The sequence below is a fragment of the Larus michahellis genome, chromosome 2 (genome assembly GCF_964199755.1).
Source record: "Larus michahellis chromosome 2, bLarMic1.1, whole genome shotgun sequence".
NCBI classification, from domain to species: Eukaryota; Metazoa; Chordata; class Aves; order Charadriiformes; family Laridae; genus Larus; species Larus michahellis.
In genome coordinates this window covers 131,837,115-131,853,185 of record NC_133897.1, presented here as the reverse complement: position 1 = coordinate 131,853,185, position 16,071 = coordinate 131,837,115, and the positions used below count along the sequence as shown (strand labels likewise).

Below are 16,071 nucleotides of genomic sequence, written 5' to 3'. Positions count from 1 at the left end.
ATATACATAGAAGCTGGTTACCATGAATTAAGTGGAAGCAAAAAAGCTTCCCTGACAGAATGCTCAAAAAATTCAAATACAAAATTATTTGTCAAGAAAAAAATACTAGTAGCAAATATATAAAAAGCATGCAGTATTTAACAAAAACAAATCAAATATTCAATAAAAGATTAGGAAAATGCTCAAGAGGAATGAAAAGTTCATTTCCAAAGACAAAACTGAAAAGCTTCACTTATTCATCAGAATAAGGACTGCACATAGAAATGATTGTTTTTAAAAATGCTTCATCAGGGCAAGCGTGACGGGAAAAAGAACTAGTAAAAGCTAAGTTGCACATACTTGTCTTGTTTCCATGCCAGCATTAAGTGAGCCACTGTCAGGTTTGAGCTGGATTTCATAGTTTCTATTCAGACCAGTAACGTTCTAGAATAGTCTCAGAAGCAGTAGTGATACATACTGTAAGTGACAGTAAGGTCAAGATTATACAAAACAGTGACCTGAAGTCTTTCCCAGCCTTTACCACTTTAACCTTTCCTTTCACACCAAGGTTCTAACTGCTCTTTATGGAAATGGCCCTAACATTGCCATCAGAAACAGATAGCTAAACCTACCATAAATTTGTTAAAAAATATTTCCCCCTGCACCCTTCTGTCACTGCCCACCGAAAGAAGTACTGACGGGTTCCAGTCATTACAACACAGCTACAAAAGAGGAGACACAGTAAAAGCACTGACAGACACATGCTGGAATTCACAGTTCCTACCGCGATATTTAGTATGATCCTCACTGCTGTTACCAAATCCTAAAATATATCTGATAATACTCAAAAGCTTGGTGGTGAAAAGCAGTTCTTGTCAAGCTGCTAATTATTCCCTGATGCAGAAAGCAGAAGCCGCCAAGACAAAGTGTATCTCCACACAGTGCAAGCTGTGTCAGATTCCCTTTTCCCCTCCTCGGTCCTCTATTTCTGAAGTTTCCTGCTCTTGCTTGTACAGCTTCCTAAAGGGCATGTCCAAACAAAGTGCCTTTAAGTCGCTAAGGTTGTCACACAGATTTTTAAGTAAAATGACGTGGAAATCACAACACTAGTATGTACCACAAATGTACCACACCAGCACATTTTAACAGCAGAACTGACAGCACTGAGGCAATAAAACAAACCTGTCTTGATCAAGTTTAGACTTTAATGAAGTTTTTCCTGCTTATTTGAGTGTCACATGCATGCAGCGCTTTAAAGTATTAATAGTGTTCTCTTTTGCTTGTTCCCTTTACCAGGGCGCTGCTTCCCCAAATTACATCTTGATAAACTTGCAGAATCAAACAGCATTATTCTTCTCCAAGGAAGGGAGGTGAAGAGGAAAGGCAGAGATATAATAACTCAAAGTAAATCTTTGTTTTATTTTGTTCTTCAGACAGCAACTTTGTCTAAGGGTGTTCTCATTCCGCATCTGAAGAGTGACTAATCCACTCAAAAAAAAAAAAAGGCAAAAGAAAAAAAAAGCTTAGAGGAAGTTGCACAAGAGCAATGAAGCAGTTTGAGCTTTTAAAGGAAGTATTATGATGCTGCCTTTATATCCTAGCATACGTATAAGCAAAACAAATATCCATGCCACACTACTTTATTTTTCAGTATGCAATGCAAAGACTTTCCCCACAGAATGGGAAGACTTTACTTTCAGAAAGCAAGTCAAATTTGGAGGCCAAAAAAGGAAAAGGGAGGGGAATGACAAGGAGTGGAAATAGGAACAGCATAGGAAGAAACCCGTAGGCATTAGAATCAGAAAACAGGAAGGAAGACAGAAAAAAAGGTCTTTCAAAAATTTGATTTTTTTTTTTTTTTTTTACACACAAAAAGAATATCTATGAAAAAACTGGCCATCTAAAAAACAAAAACAAAAAAAATCACCAAACAAACCCACACTTTACTCCTTTACACATTAAATGTTTTCATGAAAAGTCATGCAGAATACCAAATCTTAATCTGATTTAGTACCAAAATGTCATCCCTGCATTTGGATACTTATGTATTTTCTATGAGAAAACACTGCTATTGGGGGGGTAAAAATACCAGAAATTTGTAAAGTCAAATTCTTTTTGCAGAAAGCAACACAGTTAAACACTGTAAAACATTCACAACTTCTCACACTGGACTATGGCCAGTACTCTCAGGAGCAAGTGAGCAGATTTCCATAAACCTGTTGAAAATAATACCAAGCTTACCAGCAAAAAAAGAAGAAAAAAAAAAAAAGAAAGTAGCACTTCTAGGCACTAACAGCCTACGCATTTGCCTGCAGTGCTTAGTCTTGCATACTTACAGTAAATCTCTTTTTCTTCTCTCTGTGTTCATCAGAGCTGGGAATGCTAACACTTGGGCAGCTTTCTTTGAGATCCATTGTATGTGTTCTTTTGACAAATTTGTTACAGGACCCTGCTTCGGGTGTTGCAATCAGAAGATATCTTCAGCGGTACTGATCCAAGATATGCAGCTTTTCTTGAGAAAATGTGCATTCCATCATGTAATCTTAAAGTGAACATAAAAGGAAAATTAAGTACGGGAACACTTAACTCACAGTGCTAAAACCTGTGTGACAAGAACTTTAACTATAAACTTTTGGCAGGAAATGAACTTTTATATGCACATACACAGCCATAATCATTATGCTTTTGCAAACTGTTTCGTGCTTGTGGTCCTTTGTTGTTTCACTGAGATCAGTCACGTTCTCTAAGGACACAAGTGCACCCAAAAAAAATCACTAAGTCGTGCAGACATACTAGAAACAGATTTGGGCCCACTACAGACAATACTCTGAAGGAACAAAGATAGAGCATGGAGAAGTAATTAAAGATGACAACCCAGTATCAGACATCTGAGAAAAGCCACTAATATGTACATTCAGAACAGTTTATTTCAAAAACAAAGGTTTTCAACTGCATGAGCATGTACCAGAAGGCATTTCAGATTTGTCAGAACATGCTGAGTGTATTTAATTATCACATCAGAGATGAAAGACAACATGAGAAAAAACAATTCTTCACATGAATTTTAGAGAGGGACACAGGTAGCATCATGTGTCTGAATATTTACCTTCTCTGCCCCCCATACTTGACACAATTTGCGTTCAGCAGAACAGTAAGGTCATCCATTCCCTTCAGCAGAACAGTCAGCTTCCTTGCAAAACTTGGGCACAAGATGAGATGATAAAGCCATCAAAAAGGCAGAGAGCTCAACATTAACTAGCAACTCACTGAGGCACAGTACTGTCCACACCTGCCTTAAGCACAAGCAAATTGTGTACTGGACCCAAATGCAAACAACAGGAAATTAGGCAGTGCCTAAGAGCAGCTGAAATTTATGCTACGTAGCTACAATCCTCTGTTTAGCCCCGCACAGTCATCTGAAGTATTTTAGTGAATACAGCTCAGCTTTTAGAACATTATGTCTAACCAACTTACAAACATGATAATTTTTTTTTTTTTTTTTTTTTTTTTTTTAGAAAGAGGAGACCTCAGTTCTCTTCAAAACAGCCAGAGGAAAAAGGAGCACCTGGTTCAACATTTAGATCCCTATTTTCTTAAAACAGGGAAGTACAAAAGTGAACTGTATATTTCATATCATAAATTTCCAAAAAGTACAAACTAATCCAACACAATTCTGCTATTAGAGAGACACCCATATTTATGTTGGCATGAAGGCCAAAGCCCCTGGAATCCAGTGAAAAGATTTGTTCTTGATACCCAACTAGTCTCAGTCCGTCAGTTGACTATTTTTCTTGTTCTCAAAAGCCAAATCATCTCTCTGGTTCAAACTTCATGTTATTATTTCTCCCGTAGCCATTTAAAATTAAGTAATTTTCAGATCTGTCTAATAACTTTAAACAAAAAGCAGTGTTTGAAACCACTGTAATCACAGCTAAGTGATAGATCATCCATACTGCAAGATATTCAGAAAATTATTTTTAGTTACACCTGCATTTACTTTAATTCGATTGTTCCCTACTTCACCAATTAAGCAATTAAAAGGTTGGGGAGAGCTAAGCTCCCCCCCCTGCCTTTATTTGACTATAACACAGCTTATCCAAGCACAGTTCCCATTTTCCACAATTTTATACTAGCGTGGGATCAAGACTGTTTTTCACTCATTGCCACACACCAAAATTAACATCTAAAGGTTAACTGTGCTCTTCTCCATCGTTAAGAGGTCCACTAAAATAGTCAATAAGCACCACTTTCAGTAAGTGTTTCGCTAAACTTAGACTTTACTAAGCACTTATGTCAATCTTTAGCCACTTCAGGTCCAGTGCCAGGAACTGAGCCCAAGTCCCTGTGTTTATCTGTCTTCCTGCTCATCACAGAAAAACAAGTAAAGCTTTAAAACGGATTAGGTGTTCCCTTACTAATATCACTCACCGCCTCTCTCCTCCTGTAAACTGACGTTCATTACAAAGGTTCCTAACACGCCTGCACTCATTCTTACAATATAGGCTGTACTTCTCTCATACCTTTCATTTTTTATTCTTGGTGTCATAGTTTTAAATACCAGCACAGGAACAGTATGGATTAAGAACTGTAGTCCAAAGAATATCACTTGGAAGACTGAGCTTTATTTCAGATCTGAAGTTGAAAGATGTACAGAAAACAAAAGGAGGAAGTGTCACCCAGATTAATTCAGGAAGAGTTTATTCATCTTACTGGGGAAAAGAAGAATAAATCATCTGAGAAGCTGAAACTGCAACGTTCATATTTCTTTCTTCAAGTCGTCTGGAAGATCACTGGCTGCGATTACTTTCTTTCCCTGAGGCATCTCCTCCGAGCTGTGCCTGGGTCACCAACACTATGCTGAACTGACAAACTTGGAAAAAATGCATTTTCAGTTTGCCACTAAGCTTCAGAGGACCAGAGCTTTCTTTCAATTTCTATTTGCCACATGCATATCAGTTCTTGAGAGCTTCTTATATCTGAACTGTAGGTCTGACCATAGAAATATGGATAGACTTGCCTTAAAATTTGCCATGCTGTAGTTTAGGAACACAGCTGTAGTTTTAGTAGCAGGTAAAACCACTAATGCTGTGGTAACTACATGAAGCAATAATGGAGAGCAAACAGTAGAGATGTATTTTCATCCACAGCTTCAGAAGTGCAAACTGCAGTGTCTTGGGGGTTGCCAGATAGAAGTGAATTTAACTGACAGTGAATTTAACAGTTGAGAAGTCTCTGCCTCTGGTGACAGCTTTTCCGGATAACTAAGAAGTATCCCCTGGCCTCAACTTTGATAACAGGCACAAAGGAGAAGGAACTTTAGAAAACCAGGCAGCAAAATAAATACCGCTTGAATCACACTTGGGCACTAGTGAAAGTGCACGTAAATAATGTATTACAGGTTAACACTGAGACCAGTGCTGTCGAGAAACAGCTGAAACTTTTAAGTTGCAACAGTATCTAGGCCTGGAAGTGGGGGAAGGCAGAGATAAACGCTTCAGAGGAGAACAGAAGCCATGCATCCTCCTGGCAAAGTTTCAAGCCTATCAACAGCTACGCTGTTTTCATTCTCTCCATGGTGGCTGTCAGAAAGCAAGCAGTATTTTCACTGTTTCCTGCAGGAAGCCACGACAATGTCAAATTTCAGGCTGACCCTTGCCTCTGGTGAAATAAGAGCATGGCAATAACAGAACCCTGACACTGAGAACATACACAGATCTACTATACCCGCAAATGAAGAATTTTCTGAATGCCTTACAATAAAGTATTTTGTGCAACCTCATAATAACCACAGGCAAACATTACGTAGGTTAGTGATACATGGCAACCTCCTTTTACTCCTTTCTACATAACATAAGCTCAAACTGTATTAGAAAAGGTTGCAGAAGTTTAATCAGGTTATTTTATTCTGTAGTGAAACATTGTCTTTTCTTTTTTAAATGATGGCCCAAAGATGATACCACTGTATAACCAGAGACTCTCATTCTGGGTGCTTAGAAGTCAATCTCTGCCAAGAACGTTCAAAACTAGATTAGGAAGCCACGTACTCACCTAGTGCCTCCTCAGCTGTAGCCACATTGCCTTAAATGCCTCTAAGGCCAGTGCAAATCAGCTATCATACTCACTCCAACTCTTTGAGTAACACAAGGGAAGCAGAGACAAGAACAGTCAAAAAATCTGAACGATAGTGTCCCTGCAAACACACTTCGAAGAACCACCAGCATCCATACTCACCCATTGGAATAGAACAGACATTTCCCTACACACTAATCATCTGCCTAGAAATACTTACTTTAGGACTTAGTCACAGCAGCTGATGAAAATCCCACCTGAGTATCATTCCCATTACAGAAGGAACCTGCATATGCCAAAACACAAAGCAAGATACAGGAGACAGTCCTATTACTCGCTATAAACATTACTCTATTTCCTCTTACTTTAGAGAAAGTATCATCTTTGGCATACCTCTCATCACTTCCTCAGTCTTCTCCACAAATACCCTGATAATGACTCAACATACCACTGGACATTACACAATCTTTGAGAAAGCCCAGAAAGTCAACTTTTCTCAACCGCTGTATGATGAAATAGTGTCCCACTCTCTTGCTACCAGACAAGCAGCTGACACACAGGAAATCGGAGACAAGATATTCACAATCCAATGCAACAGAAACAGAGGATGAGGAGAACCAGGGACTGTAGGAGAAGTCACATGCTTCAGAAAGAGTCAAAAGCAAAACACAGATTTCTAATCTGTAAACAGAGAGATGGATGGCCAGAAGCTGCTGAATAACTAGGGTCTGAAGAAAACAGGTTTCATAAAGGCCATCCTTTTAAATACTACATACATATGATTTTTAACACGAGAATACTAAACACCAGTATAGGCTGCTAGAAATACTACAGCTGAAGAAAAAGGAAAGCACTAACCAAAATACTCTGGCCAGTCCTTGGCTAACCTCCACACTCCCTTCTAACAACAATTTGAGAGGGGAATTGAGAATTCAGCCATTGGTATAAAAGAAAAAGCCTGTTCCCTGTTTACATACCCACACACTACCTTGCATTTTTAAAAATCTTTAGTATCACCACTATGGAAAGCAAACCACTACTCCGCAGCAACGTGGGCAAAGTCCAATTCAACTGATTCTTTCTACTCATAGAAAAGGACAGCATGTAAAGTGAAAACTCAACCAAGGCAAAGAAATAAGTAACTCCTCTCCTTTTTTTGTCTCTATCAAAATTACTTTGGAGAAGTCAGGCAAACATTCACTTCCGATGATTCTGCTGCATCCAAGAACATCCCTTCTGCCCCACCTCCCAAAATTACCCTAACTGGCATATAACAAGATTCATGGATTGGACTCGATCTGTTTGCATTCATGTTTATTACATGACATAACACAGGTCCTTTGCTGTGGTAAGCAAATCCTGAGTAATAAAATGTATCTAAAGAACAAATACTGCCAATTAGACTGACTGTCTTTTAGTCCTGAACACAGGTTCATAATGATTTCATCTTTAGCCTGTGTCCATAGTATCTGGAAAGGTCACAATGTGCCTCAGACTGTATGACTTACACAAACAGCACAGCACCATAAAAAAAAATTGAAATCAACTTTCCATTACACTTGCTACCTGCACATTTCTTGGCCTGCTTCCTCATCCTTCCCACGCACCAGGTCCAATTAAAGTTAAATGTAGATGCCTAAGGATAGCTTAGATCAAAAGTTGCAGCAAGAGCACTGTGAGCTACTTTCAAGAAGTCTTACAGACAGCTGATACCAGCCACTTGCAACATAGTCAGTTCTACATAAGAGGGCAGTCAGGCTTCAGTAAACACAAAGCAAATAATCCCAGACTCATTTTGCCCCTCTTGATGAAGATTAAGCAAGAGAATCCTAAATTCCAATTCCAGATATACTGCCCACTTTTTTTACGTGACCTTCAACAGAAGTCACTGTTCTCCCACTGTTTCACTACATAAACACAGGAGAATTCTGATCTATTTAAGATTTTATGTCATTGCTAATGCATCGAACTTGGAGAAAGTTACTGGATTTTATGTACTATAACTGGCCAAAGGGTAGAATCCATAAAACTGAATATATCTGGATTTTAAAATAATGAAATACATAAATCCAAGCTACAGTTCACAATCTAGAAAACACACTTTTGAACTTTGTGCTCTACAAAATTCAAGGCTGCCTAGAACCATAAAGCTGTCAGATAATGAAAAGGCATCTGCTTAAATATTGGAATATAAAAGGCAAGTAAGAGAAAGAGGCTTTAGCAATATGAAAATTGCGTGCCCAGCTCACTACCACTTGATTCCTCACATTACATCAGTGCAACTACAGCTAGTATTTTATGACCATTCTTCAATGACAGCTTACATACTCCTGCAGGTAAGAGCCTACATTGACCTCTCACATATTTTAGTGCTGCACAGAGAATAAGAAGGTGTTTCTATTCCATAAGGATTCAGAGAACAGTTGTTTATGTATATATAACAGAATTTGGTGCAATAACGTCAGATGTGGTGAGGCTGTAATTTACAATCAAAGGTGGGAATTAAGGTTGGAAAGCAATTCTAACACAATTCATCATCATCACATAACCATTAGTGACTACTACTTCAGCTTTAAAATTGTCAAGGTTGTTAAACCAACTAGTACTTCTCACTGACACGTGCAGATTAAGCATGCTGTATTTCTGACCGAAATGAGTATCTCAAAATATCTTTTAAGAAACAGGTCAGTTTTCTAGCTTTAAGTTATTAGAAATACCATACATGGAGACTACCTTGACAACATTAACAGTGAACTTTCCACAATGCTTTCCAAAAGCTAGTAACGTTTTTTTCCTGAAATTTAAAGTATCTTACAGCCTTTAGGAAAGCACCCCTCCATACACACCTTTCTTTTTATAATTAGTTCTTATTACAGTAATTGAAGAGACTGATGGACAGATGAAGACTAAAAAAATTTAAAAAATCAGAACTATATTTAGACACTCAGATTGAAACAACACTAACATTGTAACACTAAAAGAACCCAAAATGGAGTAACAGCAGCCTTTCAAAATACAGATTCATTCTGCACAAGTCCCTAAACACACTTACTATATGTTTGAAAGGAGTTATAAAAAAAGCTTAGCTACAAGAATACTGCAGCAAGTGATATTCACACACATCTTCAGTGCCAAGTAACTGGAAGAACCATAACGGCGTTCAAGTGACATTACTGCGCTGAAACAAAATGCAGTAGCAGCACAAAAACGTACCTTGAGTTTAAAGGAGAATAAGAAATGAACATTCCATACCGCAAAATTTCAGCATATTTAAAGAACAGTTACACCTTACAGAGCTGCTAGAGGAGGAAAACTCACGTAAATACTAAAAAAGAAAAGAAGACGAGCTGTCAGAACAGCTCTAGCCTTACTGCTTTACAACTGCCTTTTAATTAACCTCCACAAAATTAAATTCCTCGAGGGTACCTGAATACTAGACAGCGTTGCCTACCAAGGTGTAATTCTTCAAGACAGCACCTCAGTGGTATTCCCCCCTCAGGTTGGCGGAGCTTTTCCAAAACACCGGCTCCGTACTGGCTCCAAACCACCCGGAGAAAGAGGAGGACGAGGAGGAGGAGGAGGAGGCAACAGGGCGCCGGTCGGGCCCTGGGACCCGTCCCCGCTCCGGCGACGGGCTGAAGGAGCGCAGCGAGTCCCAGGGACCCGCACCGCCGGCCCCGTTCCCCTCCACCTAGCTGGGAAGCGACCCCGAGCTGCTCACCTTCACCCCCCGCCAATACTTCTCCGCTCCCTTCATTTCTAGGAAGTTACAAGTTTCTCACATTCCCGGTCCGACCGCGCCGACCCCGCCGCCGCTCCCCAGCGCGGCCATCTCCTCCCCGCCCCGTAACCCTGCAGCCTACGGCGACCGCGGCCCCGACGGCGAAAGGAAAGCCGAAGAGGCGGCTCCCACCTGGGAGAGGAGGCCAGCGCCGCCGCGGGAAGAGCGCCCGGCAGGCCCCGGCGCCGCGCCTCGCCTCACCGCGGCGCCGAGCGGCAACGGCCGCCGCCGCCTCCCCCCGGCTCCTTCCCTCCCTCCTCCCTCCCACGCACCCCGCACGTGCGACCGTCGCTCCTGAAGGGAGGAGGGGGAGGACCATTAACCCCCAATTAACTCCCTCCGAGGGAAAAATGAGCGCGGGGCCGACCCCACGGGTGGCGTGTGGCCGGCACCCCCCCGACAACGCCCCCCGGGGCCCACCCGCGGCCGCCCCCGCGGCGCCAGGCCGCGGCCCAGCCCGGCCCTCCGACGGCCGGCCCTGAGCTGTAGGCCGAGGGCGGGAGGCGAGGTGTTCCCCGCCTCCCCGGCTTTAATTAAAAAAAAAAAAAAATTCAAAATAAATTAACTTTTTTTTTAATTACAACTTCCCACTTTCCCCTCTCCTCCCCGCAGCCCCCGGGGGGACGCTTCTGCTGGATGTCTCCCCACAGAAAGTCTGGAAAATAGGGAGCGTCGGGGTTTTTTTTTTTAGATTATTTTTACCAAAGTGGCAGCTTTGCCGTGGCAAAGTTTCAATACCCCAGTTAAAATTCAACTAGACCTCTTGGAAGCGTGACTTGGTAGTTTTTTCCCGAGCAGATTGAGGCCACAAAACAGTTATAAAAATACAAATTCCAGGAAAAAAAAAAAGCCCTCTTTCAAAAAACCCTCTTATCACTTCCTCTTTATTTTGTTAACTAGCTCTAAAAGCGCAGGACAGAGAGGAGTTAGTGTGGTTTCAGTTTAAAAGAACAGACCCCCGCATCCGTGAAGTTAAAACCTCGCGTTTATTGAGGATCTGGTATGATTTATTGAGGATCTGTGATGGTCTCTAAATGCGTATGTTCATCATTCAGACAAGGCTTAAGAGGCAAAGAATATCAAATGCAAGCGATAACACTCAGGATGAGGTAAAAGCTTGTGCCATTTTAGCTTCCTCCATATAAATACCTGAAATGATTCTCAGGATTTCAACTGCTGTGTAAAGAATGATCGAGTGAGAGAACACCGTAGCCCATTCCACCATCTTAACTGACGTAATACCTAGGAGCCCCCCAAAACCCCACAGGATTTTATCAGGAAATTGTTCTATTGATTACAGAGAAGCCCCGTGTTCTACAAGCGCGTCTTCACATGACTTGTGTTTGGGCCTGATGAGACATGACGATGCTCGTTTCAACAGTCACAGGTATTGGCAAGTATCTGGCAAACAGCAGTTTGGGAGATCCTGTTTCTGAACCCTCCTGCTGCAGAAGTATTTCTGCTTAATACTACACTCATGTGTCAGACACTGACAATCATCCAAGCACTCTCCAAAAACAAACCAGAGAGGCAGCCTGGCATAATTTAAAATATGTCAGTGTTTGGATTAAATGGTGTCATTAACCGTGTATGCACAAGCTACAAGTCAACCAGATCACAAGCTTCCATTCCAGTAGAGTCCGCACAGGAAGAAATGAGGAATTCTCCCATCCTAACCTGCTCTTTCCTGGTTTTGGAATTTCAAGATTTTGGGTAGGCACTGCAAGATCCAGAGATTGGATCGTAGCAACAGCTGCCCTTTGCTTGTTCAGGTTGGTCAAGGTATTTGCCTTACATTCATAGAGAGGTTTTAAAGAAACTTTGTTAGCGCTTCTCGTTGTGAACCCCAGAGCAAAACACTTTTGAACTTCAGTCAGTTAGAATAACCTGTTGGCAAAAAATTTAATCAGGTAATTTGTATTCATGAGTTATTTTACTTCACAGCTGTTCAGCAGTGTTCATCTTCTGGCTGGTTGATAGTTTTCAGTTAATCATCGACTTGTCAGCAGATCAGTTGAATGGAGCCACAGACTGATTTACAGTTAAGTAGAGGGGCCTCAGCCCAGGAAAGCTGAGAAGAAAACCCTGGCCTAGAGATAAATTAACTCCATCTACCTGGCCACACAGTCTAAGCCCTAAAGCTTTGAATAAAGGGCGGCTGTTTGTCCCTCCTCACAGCTGAAACCTCCCTGAAGACTGGGCTGTCAACGGGTTAATTTTATGCAGTTCCTTTCACTATTCTGGGGCTGTGCTCAGTCTCTAGTAAGTAGGGAGCAGCAAAGTGGTACATACCCTTAAACTGTAATTTGCCTGAATGAATTCCACAGCATGTTCATCTGTCTAGTGCATCATGCCATGCAAAACACTGTTAAGGTCCTAAAATTTAAATAAACTTTCATTTACAGATTTGCTTGATGAGCTTTTAAAAGCTAATATTCTAATGGCAACATGGGTACCTGGCAGTTAACTGCACAGCACACACAGAAACACATGGAACTCAACTTGCCTTTTCAGTGAAGTGAAAGGTCAGCATTCGCTCTGGCATTTCTGTCCCCGGGAACTCCCTCGCATTCCCCGTTTATGTTTCCTGGGCAAGTTATACACACAAAGAACCTCGCTTCCACTGCTTTGCAGCACTTTGCTTCTAAAGAATGTTACAAATCCATGTACTGTGCTGTCATCCCAACTATTTCAAGCCTTTGCTGAAGAATACCAGTGACTGGGTGGCAGGGGTGGAAAAGTAGAAAAAAAGGAAAAAGAAATGAAGGACCCATCTCAACCCACTGCAAGTGCAAGTGGTCACAGAAATGCAGGGCACCTTTTACATGTTTCTCCAAGCCGAGTATGAGCAGGCAGCAATAATCTGAACTATTAGGTTCTGAGAACTATACAGACAAAAATACATTGTAAGATGCATAACGTATAAAAAACGCTGTAAGACAAAGACAAGCAGGAATGCAGATGACTTGTTTAAACATAGCCAGGGGCTTTGGTAGTGAACACTGTTCCATATGTATATTCTGTGGCACTTTAGTATATATTCAAATATTTACGCAACTAGCACCACCCAAACCACTTGACAAGGGTAGTCCAGTATTTTTAGTTACTGCTAAAACACAGTGGGTCAATTGAGTAACACCTTGAAATCACTACCTCACTATCAGCTTCAAACACCAACACCACAGCTTTCAGTTTCAGTTCCTGCATCTTCAAAAGAGTATCTTAGCCTATCACTTTTAACACCAAGCTTTCTATCCTACTCCTCACTCCCAGGGACAACACAACCTCCCTGCCTCAGAACAGACCACTGATAGTCATCAGGTTTGGACACTAAGATGAGATGGTGTCTGGAAGCAAGAACTCTGCTGTGACAGTATCTCGCATACCAGCAACTCCAGTTAAACCAAATGCATGTCTGTTTAAGGCCCTCTAAAAGGCATTAACATCACACTTCAATAGACATAAGCTGATCTTTTAAGTAATTATTGTTAGCCTTTAGCCTATAAAGCCCTGAACTTCACTCAGGAAACAACCGACAGCCATTGCATTTAACTTTGCATGTGCCAATTGTTTTAGTCAAAGAAAATAACTCCAAGCAGGTTGTATCTGCCTACACATCATTGAGCAGATTGAGGACATCACCCTTTGGAAAGCATCAGGCAGCACTGGATGGGCCTCACAATGACACAGGCACAGAAACTCAGGGCAAACATTGTCTAACACCTGGGATTCTGGCAGCCACAAAGACCCCATAAAATGTATGAAGACAGATATGCACCCACCCTCTTCGATCAATTACTCTCATGCTGCTTCCCAGCCTCTTGTTTGGATACACCTAATTAATCCATGTCCATACCCCACTGCCTGCTTAGGAACAGGGCTTTGAAGGGGCTTGGGAATAGGCCAGTTGGGACCAGGCATTCAGCACTGCAAAGCACAACACCCAAGTCATGTACTGGAGAAAACAGTCTTCTGATAGACTGCCTGGCCACGTGAGACTACCAGAAAACATGGGCTATCAAGGATAAAATGAAATAAGACAACTCTCAGTGGGAAAGTGATTTAGCGGAAAGCCTGAGAGTTAAAACCGTGGAAGAAACACCAGCTGGACAAGATTTAAACCTCACAGTTCATGTGCAAGCAACAGTGTCACCAAGTAACTGTTCTTTACCAAAGCTGGTTTTGTAACACTTAATGCATGTATGCATATTAATGGCTTTCATTCAACTCATTTTCATAGCTGCGTGCCTGTGCTTATTAGCAAAGTCTGAATAATGGTTCAGTTTTACATGAGCTGTGCAGGAGAAATGGTTATTTCCCTACTTTCTTTTTGTACGCTAGATCGACTACAAAATGTCTTCAGATTACAGAGACAGTCTTTTAATTTGAAAGAATGAAATGAATACTTAAGAGAGTGATTTGTAGTGAACATACACTTCAACGCCTTCTCCCAAACAAACCAACCAACCACCCAAAACTACCACAAGCCACCTAAAGAAGTATGACTGAAAGATTCATTATTATCTCTTGACAAAGCATAAGAATTTGGAAAGTAAAAAGAGGCTTCCCAACACTGAACCACAGTCATAGCGAACTGATTGATAGTTTTCCAGCATTCCAGATACAAAGACGGTGATCCATGTATTACAAGAGGAGTGTCCTGGAGCACAGAGGCTGGTGGAGATCAAAACGAGGATCTACAACAACACTACAAGGACTCACACTTAGCATAGCAAACACCACAAACCAAAATAATCGCAAACTGTAGAAAAACAGTAATAAATTGCATTGTTTCACAAACATCATGGAGTACGCACAACATGGACCAGAAGAATGATAGCAGCACCACATCAATGACAGCTTCACATTCTTAGATATAAGGAAGAGGGTGGTGAAACGCTGGCACAGGTTGCCCAGAGAGGTGGTAGATGCCCCAGCCCTGGAGACATTCAAGGTCAGGTTGGACAGGGCTCTGAGCAACCTGATCTAGTTGAAGATGTCCCTGCTTACTGCAGGGAGGTTGGACTAGATGACCTTTAAAGGTCCCTTCCAACCCAACACATTCTGATTCTATGATCAAAGAAATTCTTCACAAGCTAAGAAAAAAAATAGTTTAAATCAATTGAAGCATATACTAAAGATGAACACTGGTACACAAGCAAGCATTGTTCCAAAAGCAGCAGTGTCACAATGAGTTAAGGTAAAATAGGTAAAGCTGAAAGATTAAGAAGGCAAGTTTATCCCTACCTAGGGGAACATGTACGCCAAGTACGTTGTTGTGTACCTTGGAAAATCAGATTCCCTGCCAGCGCTCTTCAGAGCAGTTGTGGTTTTTGTTAAAAATACATGAAGCTCTCAGTCTCTTCAGCAATGCATTTACACGCTGGGATGATGAAGCCAACATCTGAGAGTTTCTCTGAGCAAGAATAACTGTCACATGGAAAAGTACCACTAACAAGGAGTTCAGTGGCACCTCTGTCTTCAGCGCATTGACATATACATTGGTCAACGCTACAGCACATATATCTGGTCCTTCCGAGAAGCTGTACTCCGAACATTCAGCAGACCTATACGGGACTTCGTAACATCTACAGTCTGGGCTGAATGGCCACTCTTACTTGTCTGCCGGCTATCCAGAGCTCCAAAACAAAGACAAACAGTTAGATTATGTCCTGCTACCACCTCCAAGTGGAGGAAAAGAGGAGGCATCTCTGGAGAAAATCAGACATACGGCAGGTTTTACAGATCACATCTCATTCCAAGGATAGCCCTCATTCCTCACACGGTACCAGAGACTTTGCTGAGATGCCTCCCTTTCTCCTCACAAAGGACACTTTTATATCGCGGATTTTACTCCACTTCAAAGAATTTTCATTTCCTGAGGCACAGGGATCACTATATTCTAAGCTGCTTTCTTATGGGCCAGGGATTTCTGGCTGTACTTCATGTAACTTGTGCTCAGTTATGTCACATATGGTCTTATACAACAAGAAGGAAACTTTCAAGCAACAACTATGGGCAAACAGCCTGTAGAAAAGGGAGTTTATGGACCTGGCCACCACTTCATCATGGGGAATTACTTGATACGCATAACTATCTGGAGGTAGCAAATGGAGCAATATGGGCTGAGTGGTGGTGGGGAGGAAACCTGAGGGATTCATTACAGCAGAAAAGCTGGAATGTACCTTAGACATAGCACTGACGTCCCTCATGAGCTTGATACCAACCTATAATCCATACCA

General features: G+C 41.5%; 1 protein-coding gene across 6 annotated transcripts in view; it reads right to left on the bottom strand.

Moving 5' to 3' along the window:
* Nucleotides 1-16,071, bottom strand: part of SGK3 (serum/glucocorticoid regulated kinase family member 3) — a 62,745-nt gene that overhangs the window by 28,146 nt on the left and 18,528 nt on the right. Inside the window, exons 1-2 of one of the 6 annotated variants that reach the window (XM_074577177.1) lie at nt 10,102-10,247; nt 2,316-2,521 (exon numbers count right to left, since the gene is read on the bottom strand). In XM_074577177.1, the coding sequence (XP_074433278.1) occupies nt 2,316-2,393 (78 nt within the window). In that variant the 5' untranslated portion in view covers nt 2,394-2,521; nt 10,102-10,247. The other 5 variants (XM_074577174.1, XM_074577176.1, XM_074577178.1 and 2 more) reach the window with 5 other exon arrangements.